We start from the raw sequence: 19,566 nt of genomic DNA, 5'->3' as shown, positions 1-19,566 counted from the left end.
TGTCCTGCTTCTTTTAGCTAGTGTCCTGCTTCTTTTAGCTAGTGTCCGGCTTCTTTTGGCTTTTAGCTAGTGTCCTGCTTCTTTTAGCTAGTGTCCTGCTTCTTTTAGCTAGTGTCCTGCTTCTTTGAGCATTTAACGGTGTTCTTTTAGCTTTGATCTAGTTACTAACTTCCACGCTGGAGTCCACCTCCTCCTATTTCCTACTACTCAATAATTATTTGGTTTCATATATACAGTGTATATATAGTTTATTGGTATAAATAGAATTTGGTGTTTGGATGAAAATGTTTTTCTTGTTGCACAATAGCCGAATTCATCTCAGAGATTCCTCCGGCTGAGCGATGCAGAGCGTCCCGGAGTCACAAGCTGCCAATGAGAGGACAGGCGGGCTCTGTCAGAGGACAGTCTGGTATTCACCACCCGAAATAAATCTGCTGCAACACCCCCAACATGAACCCATTTTAAAAAAGGCTCTGCTGCGAGACACACAGGCAGGCAGACAGACAGGCAGGCAGACAGACAGGCAGGCAAGTCTGCCACGCAGCCCGGACCAACACCTTCCCCCTAATCTCATTTGCTCGTTATCAGCCCCATCGAGCTGACCTCGTCCACCGTGAAAACAAATAAAATAAGCCAACAGATGTCCATCAATTTGCCACTGGAGTTTTTGCTCGTGATCAGAGATAATGTCCTCGTTTTAGTGCACGGAGCAGAATCTGGGACTGAAAACGGGCCAGGACGACGGGTCAGAATTAAAACTAAAGAACGAGGTACAGATTGTGATGGTTGTTGAGGCAGCCTGGTTGGAGGGGGAGGCAGTCGAACCTCTCCTCTGTCTGGGAGCTAAAAGTAGCTGGGAAGACAAAGCTCCTCTGTCTTTCCTCCTCCTTGAACTTGGCCCACGTCCAGCTCTCGCAGACAACACGATGCAGATAAATGCAGCCGATAACACGAGACGTTCAAACCTGTTTCTCTGTCCCCGAGCGTGCACGTTCGACCTACAGTGGAGGGGGAGCTGTAAATACATTACGCCATGGTGGACGCCCATCTGCTGACGACAGCAGAGCTTTGAGATGTTCCTGATGCTCGGGCATATGTGAATCTCCTGCAACAATAAGCAGTAATTGACTGCACATTTCAGGACGAGAGCGAGACTCTTCATGCAAATGAGCAGAGGAACTCTGCAGGACGGGTTTGGGATCAGGAGGGACTAAAGGGTCGGGCTCGGTGGCTTCAACTAAACACAACTGACTAGAGATGGTGACCAAATGATATAAAAATAAAAATTAAATAAACAACGCATCTCTTTTTTTATGTCCTCACAAAGTTCAGCTTGTAGGTCCTTGTGCTTTTATTCCACTCTACGGGTTGGTCCAACCATGAGAAGTAAAAGAGGGAACAGAAAAAGATAAAACTGTGATTTAATGTAAATCCAGAAGTTTTCAGCATCATTATTCTCATCAGCTCCAAAGGTTTACACTTAAATCTGAAATGAATCAAACAAAATCTGAAATATCTCCCGTTCAGTTTAGTTTATTTTCCATTTTCTGGTTTCAAAGCTCAGAAGGTTTCAGGTAACTTGGGTCAGACGGGCCGGTGAGTTCTGCTCGTGTTTATTTCCTAAAAACCAAACAGCTGATCGCTCGTCATCTCGTTTACGTTGCGTTCGACGCTCCACACGCTAAAGTGAGAGGTGAAACTTTTTTATCTGTAAATTTGAGCATAAAGATCGTTGTTCCCATTGATAAGTCGTCGCAAGGTCAGTAGGTGCTCAAAGTATTTGTTAAGAACAACTCTCAACTACCACCACACCAGACTTCAGCTCAGTGTCTGTAAAATTAACTGAAGTTTAGCTGTGAATTTTAAAATGGGTTGATTCCAAAAGTTTTATATGAACAGCTGATCATTTGTTTTAGAGTTTCATTAGTCTGTCCAGTAGTTAATGAGATATTTTGCTAACAGTGCAAACACAGGTGAAAACAATGTTCCTCGATGAGACAAAAATGTCCTTTAGAAGTAAAATAAATTTACTTTTGTTTAAAATGTAGACAAATATTCACAAGAAGTCGATTTCTGGCTTTAATTAGCTTTTTTTTCTGCATAATTTTTCACAATCTCACCATCTGAATTTCCCTCAAATGTTAAGCCTGAGCCTTCAAAAAGATGTAAATTATGAAATAAATAAACTGAGCATTCGAAGTTTCAGCTACAGAAATAGGTGAGGGGGTTTATTTACCATGTTTCTGTGTTTTAAGGATTAAAACCAATCGTTCGAATCATCTGAAACTTAACGTTCGCGACTCTAAAACTCCCACGCCGTGACTCTGATCGCTCGTTTGAGGGACAGATTTCTAAAATGCGGTTGCCAGATTGTGTCGCGCTCCTCCTTCGCGACAGTTGCGGAGCTTTAGGAGATTTTCGCCCGTCTGAATCCTTCGTGCCAAACGGTAAATCTCAGCTCGAGCTGCGGCACGAAGGAGCCAAACCAGCGAGCGTTCCCTGAACGAGGTCGTGACCTCTGCAGATACAATGAGCGAGCTGTCATCGCTAACAGATTGACAGCTAACGCGACACATTGTGAGGGTAAAGACGTGACCGTGCAGGAAGCAGGCCTCTCTCTGTGTGTGTGTGTGAGCGCTCAGAAACAATGCGGGCTGGTTGTGCGAGGCCATTTACGTCACGGCTGCACAACTAATAAAATGTTTGGGGATTTTTTTTCTGAGCAGGCAAACAGAGGCAGATGGAGCAAAAAGAATAACCAAAGGCAAATGACCATTCCATCAAAAATGGAGCACATTAAACATCTGTGTGGTTACACTTGTGTTTTTTTGTTGTAACCCACAGTTGTTGTTTTTTCCCGCTGCAGCTGCACACGACATTGAAACAATGGAAGAACGTGGGAGTTCCCCACAGTGCACTTGTGTTGCAGGACTAATGCAGCAGTTAGCAGACAAAATGCTCCTGATTCCATACAAACAAATTAAACAGCAACACTGTTTCAAGGCTCGGATGTTGGTTTGGTTCACCACGAGCTGAAAATGGAAATGGAGCATATTTTATTTCATAAACTAAAGACCTAGCGGCGCTTGAAGGCATGCACATCGCCTTTCACGTCAGAGTTAAGCTATAAAAGGATCTTTACCACATCTGGGCTGCTGTTAGCTGTGGCGGCCATGTTGAATTGGCCAATGTTTACTCCAGTGGCGAAGCGTAACTATAAGAGCCTTCTGTTACGAGAACATATTGTAGCTATGTGATAAATGTAAAAACGCCACGGAGACGGCGTCTGATTGCATCACTGTCCTCCATTTTATCCATCGGGTCCAACGTCGGACTCACGGTGTCGTTTTCATCATCACCAATAACCTGAACGTTAACGCCAACCCAGCTTTTAACAGAAAAACCGACAGGAACAACACATCCCAACTACACAACCTGAAAAATCCACCCATTTCCATCTCAAGATTACCCAGCATGCAATGCTGCTCACCTAGTCTTTTACATGCAACATGTAATTTCCGACTAAACTTTAACACCAACAAACAAGGCTCACTGTTTCTGTATAATTCCATTATGTAATGAAACAAAACACATCGGTAATAATGAAAATGATGAACGTAAACCTGAAGTGGATTTTTTTTTACCCTCATATTTTTAGAGCAACTTTTAGGGTGGAGTTTTGGTTACGATCTATGGCATCACAAGTTTCCATGTGGTCAAAATAAATAAACACCTGCGCATATATATATATATATATATATATATACATACATACATACATACATACATACATACACATATATACATACATACATACATATATATATATATATATATATATATATACATATATACATACATACATACATATATATATATATATATATATATATAAAAAGACAAGAGATCCTTCCTGCCCACAGCCATCAGCATCTAGAAGAACTCTAATGAAACCAGGATGATGAGTTACAACAACATTTAATTTCCTTTTGGGATTAATAAAGTATTTTTTAAATTGAATTTAATTTAATATCAACATTCTGATGGGTTAGTTTTCCTGTCGGTTAAACTCATCCTGCAGAGCCTCTGCCTGACCCTCGGCCTTCTCTTCTGGCATTGAAGTCCTAACAAGAAACCTTCACACATGTTTCTGCCTGGAAACACAAATTTTAAATAATCCGTTTGGATAACTGTATTTTTATGAATTAAAAACTTTTATCGCTTAACCGCAACATAGTTTACAGAAGGTAAGAGAAATTAGCAGTAATTTTGACGTGCTGAATTTTATAGGCCTTCTCTGAAGGTGCTGAAGGCCCCGAGTGTTCCTCACTGGTTTACTCCGACAGTTTCATTAGGATCTTTCCAGTGGTTCATGAGATATTTTGCTAACACAGAGACACAGTTTATTCCAACAGGTAATGATAAAGCTTTAAAAACACATGTTCAGTCAGCGCTCAGAGTATGTTTTGTGGACGACTCTCAGCTACTACCGCATCAAATTTAAGCTCAGTACGAGTAAAACTGAGTTTTAGTCATTTCTCAGTTTGATAAATCCACGTGGCTGTGGCGGCCATCTTGAATGGTATCGACTCTACAAATTAATCCCATTTAGAGGTTTATCCAGTGATCACGTCCTGAGAGTTTCATTAAAATCTGAGGCGATATTTTGGTGAATTCACAGAATGATTGAAAAACGAGTCACCGGCGGAGCTTTAGTACTCTTTGTTTCAAATCCTAATGTTGTTGAAATTGCGCCGTAATCTGGTTTAGCCCGGTGGTGGGTTGATATTTGGGTTTGAGCGCCGCCGCCTGCACAGCCAGCGTTTGAGTGTTTAAACGCGGCGCTCCCACCACAAACTCACTTCTTGTTTATAATCTTTTCCATTCAGATGTGATGAGGCAGATGGAGGCTGAATGCACACGAGATAACAAACACACCGAGGACGAACTACAGACAAACAACAACAAAAAAAACACCGCGGCTCCATTACCAACACACACACACACCTACATGCAGTCTGATTTCATCAATTATAAGAGCTTGATTGAGATTTAATTCAAAGCTGGGGTTTAATTGCTAATATCAAAGGATAATTAAGCTGATAAATCATGACTGATCTTATTGAATTAGAGATTGAAACGGCAGAGAACCTGCAAATTGTCTGTGTCAGTTAAATAAGTTATTTAATTGGTCTACAAGTTTGCCTCAGATACTAATGAAACTAAATATTCAACCTAAAAGAAAGTTGATAGAAGTTTCTTTTTATGCACTCGCCTTTTCAGAGCAATAAGAAAGTGACTTTGTTGTAATTTATCTTGAGCTCCGAACAGGAACTTTAATGGAGAGTCAACAAATTAATCAAAGTGTTTCTCTGGAAATGGCTGAAAACTGTGATGCCCTTCTTGAACCCTCTGGGTACTTTAACATCATTTCACTCATTTACTCTCACTGTTTGGGTTAGAGCAAATACGCAAAAAACAGATTTCTTATATTTCTTGTCAAATAAATCCTTTACTTGTGTTGAAATGAATTTACCTTAAAGCCTTAGCTTTACAGAAGTAGTGGAAATGTAAGCAGAATAGTAGATAAATGTCAAATGAGTGCCAAACGTGACATTTCGTTTTAAAATTAGTATTTTTCATTCTGCTTTTACCTAACTTTAAATGGACAATAACGGCGACGCAATCCAAAAATGTAATAGTGATAAAATCAGCACAATCAAACTATTGTTGTATATGAAAACATGGCCCTAAATGAGAAAAACTACATATATCTTACATTTAGAGCATTTAAATGTGTCCGTTTTCTGCTAAATCCATATGCGATTTGTATTCAGAACATTTATATTATTTAGGATCAAGACTAAATTTTTAATTGTAACTATGAAGGATAACTTAAATTTTAAGCTCAATTCCAGTATAGTGTCTTCTACAACACCCAAGAAAAAGGGCTGTTTTATTTATATATATAATTTGTTGATAATTATAAAATAAATTAACCTGTAAACTACTCTGCTGCTTTGCTTTTTGCAGCTGATGTTGGCAGTTAATTAGCTGTTATTAGCATCAGTAGCTAGTCTTCTGTAGCTGAATGTATTTCAGCTGCTAATGTGCTAATTCTTGTAGCTTGTTGCGAACGATAACTTGACAGAGAAACTGGACCGACTGTTGTCTGCAGGATAAAAAGTACAACCAACCCTCTGTCTTTATTAACAAGGATAAACGTTTGGGGGGATTTCCTCCTCAGCTACCGCAAAGTGACCAACAGGTCGGAGCAACACGTAGGAGGGGGGTGATGAGACCAGAGGAGGGGGGATAACTTGGACTTATCTCCTTGTTTTGGTTTCAGTGTCAGTTTTCTGCTCCAGTTTTAAGGAGGAATCCTCAGCCATGATTGCTAGGGATGCACGATATTATCGGTATGTATCGGCTGATATTAGCGTTAAAGTTAAATATCGGACATTCCATCAAAGTAACTCACCGATGTAAAAGACGCTGTTTTTGTACGACAACCCAGTGACGACAACGCCTGCAGCGCCAGCACAACGTGATGACGTCACGCGCGCCTACCTGATCTGATCACGGCGTAGAGGAAGAAGTCAAAAAGTCGGCGGTGTGGAAGTTTTATTTTTCGTTGAGGATGTCGGATTCTGAAGATTTTTGGACGACGTTGAGCCTCGCTACATCGTCCCCAGTCAGATATTTTTCCAACGTAGGCTTGCCCGAGTTACAAGCCGTCATTTCCGACGTCATTGAGAAGCTAACAGCCGATAGCACCTGGGTGAGTTTTAACACAGACATTTGGACGTCGTGTTAGCCCCGTTAGCATGATTAGTCTCACGGCACGATGGATAGACAAAACTTTGAACTTAAAAAGTCTGTCCTTCATGCACAGGAGTGCAGAGGATCCACACTGCAGCTATAGGAACCTGGAACAAGCCTCCACAGGTGAGACAGCATCACAGGTGACTAATGCTAATAAATAACATTTAACACTTTTAATTTAATATAAGTTAAAGTGCTCTACAGATCATGTGGCTGTTACTGAATATATGTCACCAGCTCTACGAGCCTAAATAAGAGGGCTATGTTCTGACAAAGGAACGTATATTAAAAATATCGGTATCCGTTATTGAGAGGAGCCAGTTGAGGTGGCTCGGGCATCTGGTTAGGATGCCTCCTGGACGCCTCCCTGGTGAGGTGTTCCAGACGCGTCTCACCGGGAGGAGACCCAGAGGAAGACCCAGGACACGCTGGAGGGACTATGTTTCTCAGCTGGCCTGGGAACGCCTCAGGATTCCCCTGGAGGAGCTGGACCAAGTGGCTGGGGAGAGGGAAGTCTGGGCCTCCCTACTTAGGCTGCTACCCCCGCGACCCGACCCCAGATAAGCAGAAGAAAATGGATGGATGGAATCCGTTATCGACCAGATAAGTTAACATATCGGCATATCGGCCAAAAACCCAATATCGTGCATCCCCACTGATTGCAGTTGGTTATGACAGCTTTACTGGGTGAGCATTAAGCAGAATAGTCACTAATGTGATTTGGTTGAGGGGAAAACTGCGTCACCACAAAACCTACAGACAGAAAGTGTCCTACAGAAGATCCTATGACCCGTTTGCTTTGGCAGATTGTCAACTCGTAATCCTTCACAGTTTTATCACTAAACTAACCACTGGTCTTCAAATGGGTCAATGCCCTTGTTGTAACAGTCTTCTTCAGAAGAATCAAAGCCTTAAATTGATCATCATCTTCGTCACTGCTCTTAGAACAGCTTCAACAGCTTCCTGCTCTCCTACAAGATGCTGCAGTGCAACCCTTACTCGTAGGATCGTAACTCCGGTTCTGAGCGACGCTGGACGTAGCAAGAAAGACAACGAGAAAGCCGAGACTCGGGTTTTTAGACGGTGCGTTCAGTGCCTCAGACTTATCAGGAAATATTGATGCATCACCCGCCCTCAAAGGGTTAAGCTGGGTTTAAACAGAAGCTGTATGTGGATGGAGTCATGTAAAAATAAACAGGACAGAGGTTACGAAACACATGAGGAACAGGTAATGTGAGAGAAACCAAGTGCACATGAGCAGGATGAGGACTTGGATGGGTCCTAATGTTTCCCCGTGTAATTCCCTCGCACTCACACTCCACATGCACACACTCTTGCACACACTCTCCCTCTCAGACTGCATCTGCCGGAGCTAGTGGCTGTAGTTAAATTGAAATATTTCCCAGCGTGTGTCAGAAGCATGCAGAATGGTAATTATGACAGATCTGATTAGGCGGGCCGAGTCGGGCGGCTCCGGGCTGCAGGTGCGACCTTGTGCATTCCTGCGTGTGTAAATAAAATTAATTACAAGCGTAGGGGGCGCGCGGCGCGTGACATCAGCACGCACAGGGGGGACTCCCACGGGGGGCACCCTAATGGAATATTTTCCCCGAGTCTAATAATACAGTTGGTATTGACTTGAGGTAATTAGGGGGATCATTAAAGCGCTTTTCCCGGCGTATTTGCCTGCCTGATCAGATTAGCGGGAATGGGCCTCAGAACAAGCCCTGTGTGGTCTGTCAGAGGAGTGGAGACAGTGGGAGTGGGTTAGCTAGCTAACGTTTGCAGGGAAGACAAAGCGAGCACAACCCTTTGCCTGTTACAGGAATGAGAGTGAGTTCTGTAAACAAGCCGTGAGTCATGTGCAGAAAACGGATCCTGACAGACGGGGCAGACTCCCAGTTTAGACTGCAGGGTAGGAGGTGGGTGAAGAGGAGTGAGTGAACTGTGCAGTTGGAGACAGATGGGGTGAGAGGTGGCAAGTAAGGCGTAAGTGAGAGAGATGGTGAGAGAGACACAAAGTGCTCCGAGCATGCTCAGTGAAGACCCTGCGCTCCTTCTAAGAGGAGGACTGTACAACTGAACAGGCAGCGGAGGAAAAAGAACAGACCGGTGGGAATTCCTCTGTCCATTAAACAATAAGAGAAAGGCTCATTTCAGGGGGGAGGAGGGAGGGGAGACTCACCGTTTGCAAGATAACTCATTGGCTAAATTAATTATTCAGACAGCTGGGTCTCCAGATCAAGAAATTGTGTCTTTAATAATGGAGGGGATCTGGCCTTGCCTGTTTCCCATGGCAACCTAATAACCAAGCAGGCACTGGAGATAAATAAATAAATCAATTAATAAACAGTCACGGCCCTTTTTCCATCCCCGGGGGCTTTGATTTGCTTGCTCTGATCCGTTTAATTTCAGAGCAACAGAGGGGTGCAGAGAAACCGTCCGTCAGAAACTGAGACGGGATGCTGGAGAGCACAAAGACGAACTTGGAAAACGAAATATAAAAATAAATCCATATCTGAACTCATCTTTTACGCAACTTTCAAACTGGGATATAAAAGGTAAGAAATTCCTATACTGCAAATATTAAATAAAAAAAAAGAATTTTTAGCCATCAGCATCTGATTTTCTAGTTCAGCTTTTCTCAGCTTCTTCAAACACATCAGAGCTGACTCCGCCCCCATCCTGAAAACCCTGGCAGAGCCCCGCCTCCTCCCCCTGCCCCGTTCAGAAAACTGCGCCCGGCTCCGTTTTCATGTTTGAAACGAGGAAATTAGACTCTAGCAGTGTTGGATCTTTTATCTGTGAGAGACTTGGATTAACGAGGAAAACTTTAAGCAAACACAGCTTAATCCCTGGGATTGGCTCGGCTCTTTACCGAGGAGGGATCTTGGCCTCCGTGGTTTAGGAAGTTTATAGAAATACTCTGGACTTTCTGAAAGCTGCTGTATTTACCCAATATGTGTCAATGACGTCGTCTCAGGAAACTGTTGGTGCGCGCTGCACGATGACTCGGACTCATGAGACAGTTAGCCATGCTGCTAACACGACAACTAAAAACAACGGTCAGGCGCCACGCTAAGAGGAGATTACTGGACAAAAGAATCGGAGGACGGCCATTTTTGATCGGCGAGTCAGAGGCTGAACCTCGTGTCATGAGATGAAATATTTAAGCTAAGCATCATTCATGTTTTCACGTAGCCTAGCCTGTCGCAGAACATTTGGAGCAACCGTCAAACGTCATTTTATTAAACTTTTCACAATGTGCTGTATTTATTTTAAACTTCATGTTTACTTGTGTTTTTATGTTATTTTATAGGCTGCTGTTATAAATCTGGTCATTTAACACAGTTTTGGTGTATGTGTTTAATTATTTGTTGTGTTTGTGATTCATTTTCTTGTTTGTCGTCATCAAATCACGTCCTGATGTTAAGACTACATCTTGTTTTTTGTTCTGGGGCTGGGCTGATTAAATGTCAGTTCTGCTGTTGGATTATACGAGAGGACGGCTGTAAAGTTTGTTTTTAATCCCTGTGAGGGAACGAGGGACGAGTTCACCGCTGCACTAGAAGATAGTGTTGAATTAAACATTAATACAGCGATAAAAGAAGGGTTTAAAATACAGATAAGAGTGTAATAAGGCTTCAAACTATTGTAATATTGGTTTTGGGTTTCCTCCCCCAGCCCGACTGTAAACATCTCGACGTCTTTTGTTCCAACATGAATCTTCACACGGAGCTCAACTCTGAACATCCTGACGCAGAGTGGCTCCTCACTGACAAACATCTGAGCAGGCACTGAAAAGGTCACCCATCTGCCCCTCTTGTTAAGCCCCCACTGGATGTAGCAGAGTGATGCACGCAGCGTGTGTGTGTGTGTGTGTGTGTGTGTGTGTGTGTGTGTGTGTGTGTGCGTGTCACGTGCTGAAATCAGAAAAAAAAAGTCAAAAGAGTCAAGACTGTTTCAGAAAACCAGGGATTTGTGCAGGAAGTGTTTACATCTCTCTCTTATCAGTGTTGCCGCCTCCCCCCACCTGCCCCCGCCCACCTCCAGGACCACCGTGGCACCGACTCACCCACCACAAACCAAACGTTCCCTCCACCCTCCTTGACTCCAGGGACTGCCGTGCCAGGCAGATGCAGGGTGACAGATGGCACACACCACCCTCCCCTCCTCGCTCTATCTCCTCCCCCCCACCTCACCAGCCCCCTGCTCCTACCGCACCCCCTCCCTCCTCCGGTGGCGCAGCGGCGGACCAGATCAGTGCCATTCTGTCTCATTAGAGCCTGGCTAATTAGCGTAGCCTCTTCCAGGAGAGAATGAGTGAGTGTTAGAGACGTAGAGAGGATGACGGCGATGTGTGTGTGTGTGTGTGTGTGGGGGGGGGGGGGGTAGGAGGGGTGTTTGTGGTTTGACGGTGATCTTCTGGTCATTGAGGAGTCAGAGGGCTTTGAGCCCCGCGGTGCGCAAAGCTCCCAGGGTGCTTGTTTCGTGACAGCAGGCGCTCTGATTCGGCTCCTCTCAGGAAGTGTCGGGATGTTTGGACATAAAGTCGTGTCAGAGGAATGCCCCCGGTCCGCCCCCGGTCCGCCCCACACCGACCTGCGGCGAGCCAATCATCGCTCAGCTGATTATTAGCCGCTCTTTCTGCCAGGATAGCATTCCCCTGCTAACACAAACGAAAACAAAGCTCTGCAGCCTGACAGGACCCGTGGTAACGTCGACATGAACTCACTCAGATCACAGCTTCTGCAGGCTGAAATGAAAAAAGGCTGTTTGGGAAAACCGTGCTACTTCTGGCAGAACCGAGGCTGGACTTGAACCAGGAGCCGTTGTTTTCTCCAAGTCTGACATCTCCTGAAGCTAAACGGAGACGGAGCATTTCAACCGTACAGGAACAAATCATGAATAATGACTCCGATTGGATCAAAGAGTAAACACAAGATCTCTCCTAGTAAATCAGATTGGATGCAAGAATTACCAAAAATATATAAATATATATAAATACATATAAATACTCGGGCTTGAAGTGAGTCAGAAGCATTAATCTGATAAAGTAATGTGGCTCAGGGTTAGATTCACTGCTCTGTAGTTACTACTGTGAATATGTGGCAGTAAAAGAGTGATTGAAATGCAACGATGAATATGTGAAAGAGAGAAGGATGCGTGTGTGTGTGTGTGTGTGTGTGTGTGCGTGCGTGCGGTGGGGGGTGTAGTTAGGGTCTGGCAGAGGCCTGCTGTGGTTACGAGCCCTGAGAGAGAACAGAATGGCTGCTTTCCAGAAACAAACACACTCACACGCCGACGTGCACACAAACACTAGACCTGCGCGCACACAAACCTATATTTGATGCAAGGAAGGCACACACCCATATACAGCGTGCACACACTTGGCGGAGCGTGCACCAATCAGTTTACTGATTACTGCGACTCAGGAGATGGAAAAAAAAAAGAACCCAGTAGCTTTCTGTCTCGATTTTATACATTTCATATCCTCTCAAATGTTCTTTTCAATTCAGCATAAACCATCCTTGTGCACACAGAACTCCCCCCGTGCACACAGAACTCCCCCCGTGCACACAGCACTAACATTATCCTGGTCATCTGATGTTGCAGAGCATGCTGGGAACCCCTGAGCAGAGTTTAAAGCATCCACTGAGCTGACAGGACAGTGCCAGCTTTGGTGATGAGGCCTCTTCGTCACCCTCCCCCCAACCATTATTTCCCTGGACCCCATATGGGCACCATGCCAGTCGAGCCCATCCTCCATCCTCATCACCAACCACGTTCCCACCGCTCTCTGCTGCCAGGACTCTTTATTCAGGCGTTGGAGGGGAGTATTTTTACCTCACAAGGCAGCAAGCACCTCCTCACCTGAGCTTCAGGAGATGATGATGAACGTTGTAAACCATTACACAAACCCAGTGACTTTTTTTTATGTAAAAAATGAACGCCTCAAATCTGAAAAAATAAAAATCCTCCAGCAACACGAAGCTATGACTTCTCGCCTTTTTTCTTTTTAACGTGAGCGAGTAGAGATGAGCTGGCAACCTCAGCAGCAGCGTCTAGCAGGGTTAAACAGAGACTCGGTGCTAATTACTCACTTGTTTTGCCTCCCCAGATATTAATTCTGCAGGAAATTACCCATTTTTTGAGCATGAATGGAAGGTCGTTTCTGTGCCTTAAAACCTGCGACTTCTTACGGATCTGTAGTTAAAATATGTTGTACGAATGAACTGTTATTTTTGGTCAAATGAATATTATTACGTGTTTTTTTTATATGGCAACCGTTAACATCTTTCATACAGGAACAGGAAGTGCTTTGGTTCATAAAACAAAAACGTGTAAACGCTGATTTAGTGTTCACACGGTTTAAATACTTTTTTAAAAAAAATATACGTCCTTGCAATATTTATGTTCATCGTGCTATTTTAGCCGTTCTACATCCAAACGTTCAGCTCATTAGGGAGTTGAGTGCTTTGACGTTTGTTTTTTATAACTTTTATAATTTCAAAATGCTGACCTTTGGATATTTCTCCATTGAAACACTGATTTCTTCAACATTGTTCTCTTTAAACTTTGCTTCAAAATAATGAAGCTTTGTCTTCTTATGCTACTTTTAGCTTCTAGCTAGCATTTTGCTCGTTTTAACTTTTCGCTAGCCCTTAGCCACAATCATTTTTTAGCTCGCTTCTTGCTACGTTGAACTTTGAACTTTTATTTTTTACTTTTACACAACATCGGTCACAGAACAAAAAGCATCACATATACTCTACTGTTCACTAATCTTACCTTATTTAAGTTATTGTGCAGAAATCTGGGGCAATAATTACAAAACTACACTACAGGCATTAATACTGCAACAAAGAGCAATAAGAATAATCCATAAGGTGGGATATACACTATTTGTTAAATCTAAATTATTAAAGTTCATTGACAGTTAAACTACAGACAGCTCTAATTCTTTACAAAGCCAAAAATAAAAAATTACCAGAAAACATTCAAAACCTGTTTAAGACTAAGGAGCAAATTTATAAGTTAAGAGAATTAGTTTAAAATGTGCAAATTCAGAACTACTAGAAAAAAAAACTTGTGCATCATGAAGTGGAGTCAAACTGTGGAATAATCTGAAACCTGAACTTAAACAATGTCCAAACATAAAACTGTTCAAATTATCATACAAACCTATAAATATCTAAATATTTATCTGTCTAAATATGATTATTGCTGGATATAATATAGAATATTATTATTCAATTATTGTTGGTGTTTTTGTTATTCATGCTAGGTTTTTTGTGAAGTTAAATAAATAATAATAGTTTGTTTACATTAGTTAACTTAAATAAATACTATATTGATGGGTTAACTATTAAATATAGGTTTAGTTGTTAAATGTATGGATTATACATTTAATAAATGCAAGATCATGTATACTTCTACCCACTCCCTTGGTTATGTAAAACAAAAAAGTTTGACATTATGCTTCATGCCGCTTTATTTTTTGTTGTTGTTTACATATTCAAAAAATAAACTAAACATGTGGCTTGTTCAGCATTTACACACCGGTAATCTGCAATTTCTTGAGTTTATATGAAATTTATTTAGTGCAGAAAAAAACAGCAATAAATAATTTTCAAGAAGCTGAAACATTAAACGTTTTAATATATAAAAGCAGAACCGTTCAAGCACCTGATGTTGGAATATTTTACTTTGCGTTTGTTTTTTAATGATTTTAACGGTTATAAATGTAAAGCAGTTGCTCCACGGACTCATGAATTCTACTGAAATCAGTGAAATTCAAACTGAATTCACTGCCTTGTTTTAGATGTTTTAGGTAAAATACGTGGGACTCCTAAAGACTGTGCCAGCGACACTGAAATGAAGCTGCAGACTCTGAGGTTCTGGTTGGAGCTCTGACTGGTCCGGAGGTGCTGGTAGCTGTGGCGATGGCGGCTGGTGAGGCGGGGGGGAGACCAGCTGCCCGGGAAGCGCCCATTACGAGATAGAGGCAGAGATAAGTGCTCTCACAGGCCCCTTTTCAGAGGCATAATTAGCACACTTCTTATCTGCAGCTCAATTCACATTCACACCCGCCTGCCACGAACCGAACGTGAAAGAGACAGAAATCTGGGGAAAGGCAGAGGTAGAAGGGCAAGACGGAGGAACGGGAGGGAGGTGGAGAAGGCACAGTGGAAACCATTCCCAGACAAGCTGTCATTTGGGAAGACTCGCACTCCCCCCTTTTCTCTTTCTCCGTCATTCCAAGGAGTCTTTGAACTCTTGAACAAAAACAGTGGTTTGTGCATCAAACTGCAATTTGGTAAAACAAAGCTATCTGGGGGTATAATCATCCTAATCAGCAAGAAAAAAATAAAGCCTTTGCAGATATTTCGAGATTATTCCGCCCTTGGTGATCCGTTTCTCCACCCGTCCTCCTCATCAGGCACAATTGTGGAAATCTTTCCAAGTCTGCCTGCGACAGACTCATGAAAACCTTAAATACCACGTCCTCGATGCTTTAATTGCTTTAATAAAAAGTTAAACTGGTGGTGTGTGTTCTCCTCCAGTTGTTTCCAGCACACACAGGCCTGCTCTGTGTGAGAAGATGACGGGGGCCCTCATCATCTGACTGAACAAAGCTCATATAAACAGGTTTGTTTGGTGTTGAAACAGCGTCAGCCGCTGAACTCCAAACCCACAATAAAGAGGATATAAAACATTACGCTGATGACTCACCGCTGTTAGTCAGGTCTGTATACGTTTTACTTATTTAACTCAAAGTTTTAGCTCCTTTTTGTGTCATATTTCTATAAACTCAACGAGTTACAAGTAATTTTTAACATAGCTGTTGTAACTGTGTGATCTGAATGTGTTTAAAAAGGTCACGTAAGGTCAAGGATTAGCTTATTTGGACCCAAACAATGGTTACTGCTTTAGGTCAGTGGTTCTCAAACTTCTTAATAAGTGCCACTATTAAAACAGATAAACTCAGAAGTACAAGTGCACAAGTTTTTACTCAGATTCAGATTATTTAACAGAAACAAGCAAACTGACCAGTTTACCTGCACGTCTAACTCGAACCTACAAACCAAACCAGCTTCTTTAGCTCAGCTTTACCCCTTCATCAAATCCAGCTGGCTACAGGACACACACCGAAGCCTCACCGTCCTCGTCTTTGTCAGAACATTTAAAAAATATTCCAGTTTACATGTACTTATACACACACGTTACACGTAATTTCCTCATTAGAACACGTTGAGATGTCGTCAGTTCTCTTTCAAATCTGATTCATTTCAAACTGTTTTTGTTTTTTAATGCTACTTTAAGTTTTATTGTTTTCGTACTTTTAGCTAGCTGTATATGCTGCTTTCAGCTACCGTTCTGTTACTGTTAGCAGGCCTTTTGATCATTTTAGCTTCTAGCCAACATGTCATACTTTTAACTTTATGTTACAATTATGCTACTTTAAGCTTCTAGCTAGCCTTTTTGTTGCTTTAGCCATGTTTTCTTTTGCTTTTAGTTTGTATATTGCTGCTTTTAGCTAGCGTTTTGATAAATTTAACTTCTAGCTAACATTAAATACTTTTAGCTAAAGCTAGTTATGCTATTTTTTATGTTATAGCTATTCTTTTTGTTGCTTGTAGAGGTTTTCTGTTGCTTTTTGCTACTTTTAGCTAACCATTTACTACTTTTAGCTAAACCTCTGCAGTTTTTAGCCAGCTTTTAAAAAAAATATTTTAACTTTTTTAGTTTCTAACTAGTGTTTTGTTTCTTGTAGCTTTAATACCTCTGTTTCAGCTTCCTCAGCATCTTTCAGTAAAGTCATTTGGTGCCTAGCGTTCATTTCTTTAGCTTCCATTTGATGCTGATTCCAGCTTGCTTGAACCCCTCATCTGTCACAGTCTCTTAATTTTAGTTTTACAGAACAGTTTAATTTATGATGGTTAATTACTTATTTGACATATAAACACTGGATACTAAAATGTATTTTGTGTACCACTAGAGCATGTGTGTCAAACTCAAGGCCCGGGGGCCAAATGTGGCCCTTGTTGACATCTTATCTGGCCCCCAAGATGTCATTTTAAATGTAAAATACGTTTTATAAATTTATGTTTTTCATTAATCTTTGGTTATGATGTCAAAAGAGCAACAGAGAACGTCAAATGAGACCAATCAAACTCTTGTTGAGGAACCTGCTACCAAGAAAAAAAGTTGGGTATCTAACTTGAACTATTGTAGATTCTGAAACCGGCCCTTAGTTTGAAAAAGGTTTTAATTTTGGCCTCTTTAGTAAGTGGGTTTGACACCCCTGCACTAGAGGAATACTCAGTACCACCAGTGGTACTTGTACCACAGTTTGAGAACCATGACTTTAGATCAAAGATGTTTGTATAATAATATATGAAGTTTTGAACTCCTTTAGTTAAATATAATTTCACTGCAAAAAGTTGACAATTAAGAGTTTGTGGGGTACTGGAAGACCACCATCAGTCAGAACCTTTATGTACAAAACAAACTGTGTGTTCAAGATGCTCAGTCGGTGAGTGTTGTGGTACCTGGCTCTTGGAAGCAGCCACCTTTGCGAACAGAGCCTGGGACACTTTGGCCCGCTTCATCTCCTGCTGGATCTCATCGTAGATGTTGGAGTTGATGTTCAGGATGCAGTTCTCCGTCTTGCCGTTCCACTCACTTGGCAGAGGCGACGGTTTCACCTTTAAAAGAGCAAAAGATGAAGAAAAGTTTGAACGGTTTCCACTGAGAGATTGTTTTTTGACAGACTCTGCATTCCATTAAAATAACTTGCATCTGTAGATGTTTATGCTCTGATCAGCTAAAAGTGTCTGAAGTGAGCTACTGACCATTTTACCAAGCTAAAGACCTTGGATTCCTTCAAGGAGTGCGTATCGCCCACTGCCTTTCACATGAGTTTTAGAAGAGATCGTTTGTCTTTTCATCAAATCTTCAAAGCAACATTGTGTAACATTATGATATCCTGCATGACCTGTTTGTGCTCAGAGTGCGTGTTGTGTAGGACTCTCAGCTACTACAAAGCTAAATGTTAGCTAAATGCCGGTCATATATGAGGTACATCTATGTTTGTTCAGGATAAGGTAGCTGTGGCAGCCATCTTGAATTGTATTAACTGTACATTTACAATAGTTACTTTCTGAAACCTTTACAGTGGTTTATGAGATGGGCCTGACTCAGTGCTCAGAGGATGAGCTGGAGTGATGCTCATCTACTACTACTTTTGGCTTTATCTCAAAATCTCAAACTGACAGAGGTACAGCCACCATTGAGCGATCTCTGAATGTTTCTCTAAAGTCCATGCAGTGGTTCATGAGATGGTTTGCCTCTGAGTGAGAGGGTGTTGCAGGTGAGAGGGTGAATCTGCTCACAGGTGAGATGCCCACGGGGATCCGGGGATTCCAGTCCTCGGGTCTCAGGCTGTTACAGTCTTCCCTTCGCGGCTGCAACATAAAAACAACACAACCATGTTTGATCAGGCTCACACACACAGTGTAGATTACACCCACGCACAGAACTGGAGTGTTACTTTGCTCAAAAACACTCAGATGTGTTGTATGAAATGGTATTCTTATGTTGAGTTGGTGATTAAAAGGCAAATGCAAGTAAAGTGAAATCAAATCATTTTTAATCAGCGGCTTGTTGCATCTTGACAAAAATCCTTTGACAAGGTAACAAGCATCCTAATAAAAGCATTACCCAAGAACCATTAGCATATGAATCATTCCATACGAGGCTGTTTGAAAGGAGACATAAACGGGGCTGGGATGAGTGCAACTAAATGGCATTCAGATAAACGATAATAACACCAACAGCGACCGACTCCGACCCGGTAAGAGCCTGGGATCAAAAAACATATATATTTGCACATTTGTCTAGACGCTTAATACGAGCGTCGTCTGTTAGCAACAATCTCAGAATCCTAAAATTTGTGGTGAAACTGGAACGTCAGAGCGTTCGGGGGTCTTTTATCTTATTTTACAACAGAGTGAAGCGAGCAGCTTGTCAGTCTGAGCAGGACGACGCCGTGTCAAACAAATTGTCGAGACCAAGACGTGCAAGGACTGGCTTTGAAGGAGGGGGGGGGGGGGGGGGTACCGACCCATCAGCGCACATGAGAGAAACATACCTCTGCATCTGTTTTTACGAGGCCAATAAAAAGCCTCCTCTGTCTCTGGCTCAATTGCCACCTTGGCTGATTTATGTGCGTAAATTCACACCGCATTGCTCCATAGGAGAGGCTGGCAGATGGCCAGGTTTGTGTGCAGCGAGCGAACGTGTGTCTGTGCTTGTTTGTGAGAACCGCCTTGTGTGGAAACAGCTCTATATGATGAATATCAGCGAGAAGAAGCCACATGGGTGAAGTACAAAAGGCCTCGAGCCACAGGGCTGATGTGTCAACAGCATTCTGGGTAAAGTTTCAATAGAAGAACCAAAGAAGAAGCTCTGAGATGTTTGTCCTCACTGTTAACATGGAGATCTACTGTCAGTCCTCACTGTTAACCTGGAGATCTACTGTCAGTCCTCACTGTTAACCTGGAGATCTACTGTCTGTCCTCACTGTTAACACTGGAGATCTACTGTCTGTCCTCACTGTTAACCTGGAGATCTACTGTCTGTCCTCACTGTTAACATGGAGATCTACTGTCTGTCCTCACTGTTAACATGGAGATCTACTGTCTGTCCTCACTGTTAACACTGGAGATCTACTGT

The 19,566-nt window shown here is 42.3% G+C and overlaps 1 protein-coding gene across 1 annotated transcript in view; it reads right to left on the bottom strand.

The window, feature by feature from the left end:
- Nucleotides 1-19,566, bottom strand: part of LOC119409233 (DNA-binding protein SATB1) — a 72,011-nt gene that overhangs the window by 13,203 nt on the left and 39,242 nt on the right. The window contains exons 9-10 of the mRNA XM_037676078.1: nucleotides 18,225-18,296; nucleotides 17,382-17,537 (exon numbers count right to left, since the gene is read on the bottom strand). Of these exons, the coding sequence (XP_037532006.1) occupies nucleotides 17,382-17,537; nucleotides 18,225-18,296 (228 nt within the window). The remainder of the gene's footprint in view (nucleotides 1-17,381; nucleotides 17,538-18,224; nucleotides 18,297-19,566) is intronic.

The sequence above is a fragment of the Nematolebias whitei genome, chromosome 5 (genome assembly GCF_014905685.2).
Source record: "Nematolebias whitei isolate Nwh7 chromosome 5, NemWhi1, whole genome shotgun sequence".
NCBI classification, from domain to species: domain Eukaryota; kingdom Metazoa; phylum Chordata; class Actinopteri; order Cyprinodontiformes; family Rivulidae; genus Nematolebias; species Nematolebias whitei.
Note: the sequence above shows the minus strand (reverse complement) of the source record. Positions and strands in the feature narration are given on the sequence as shown.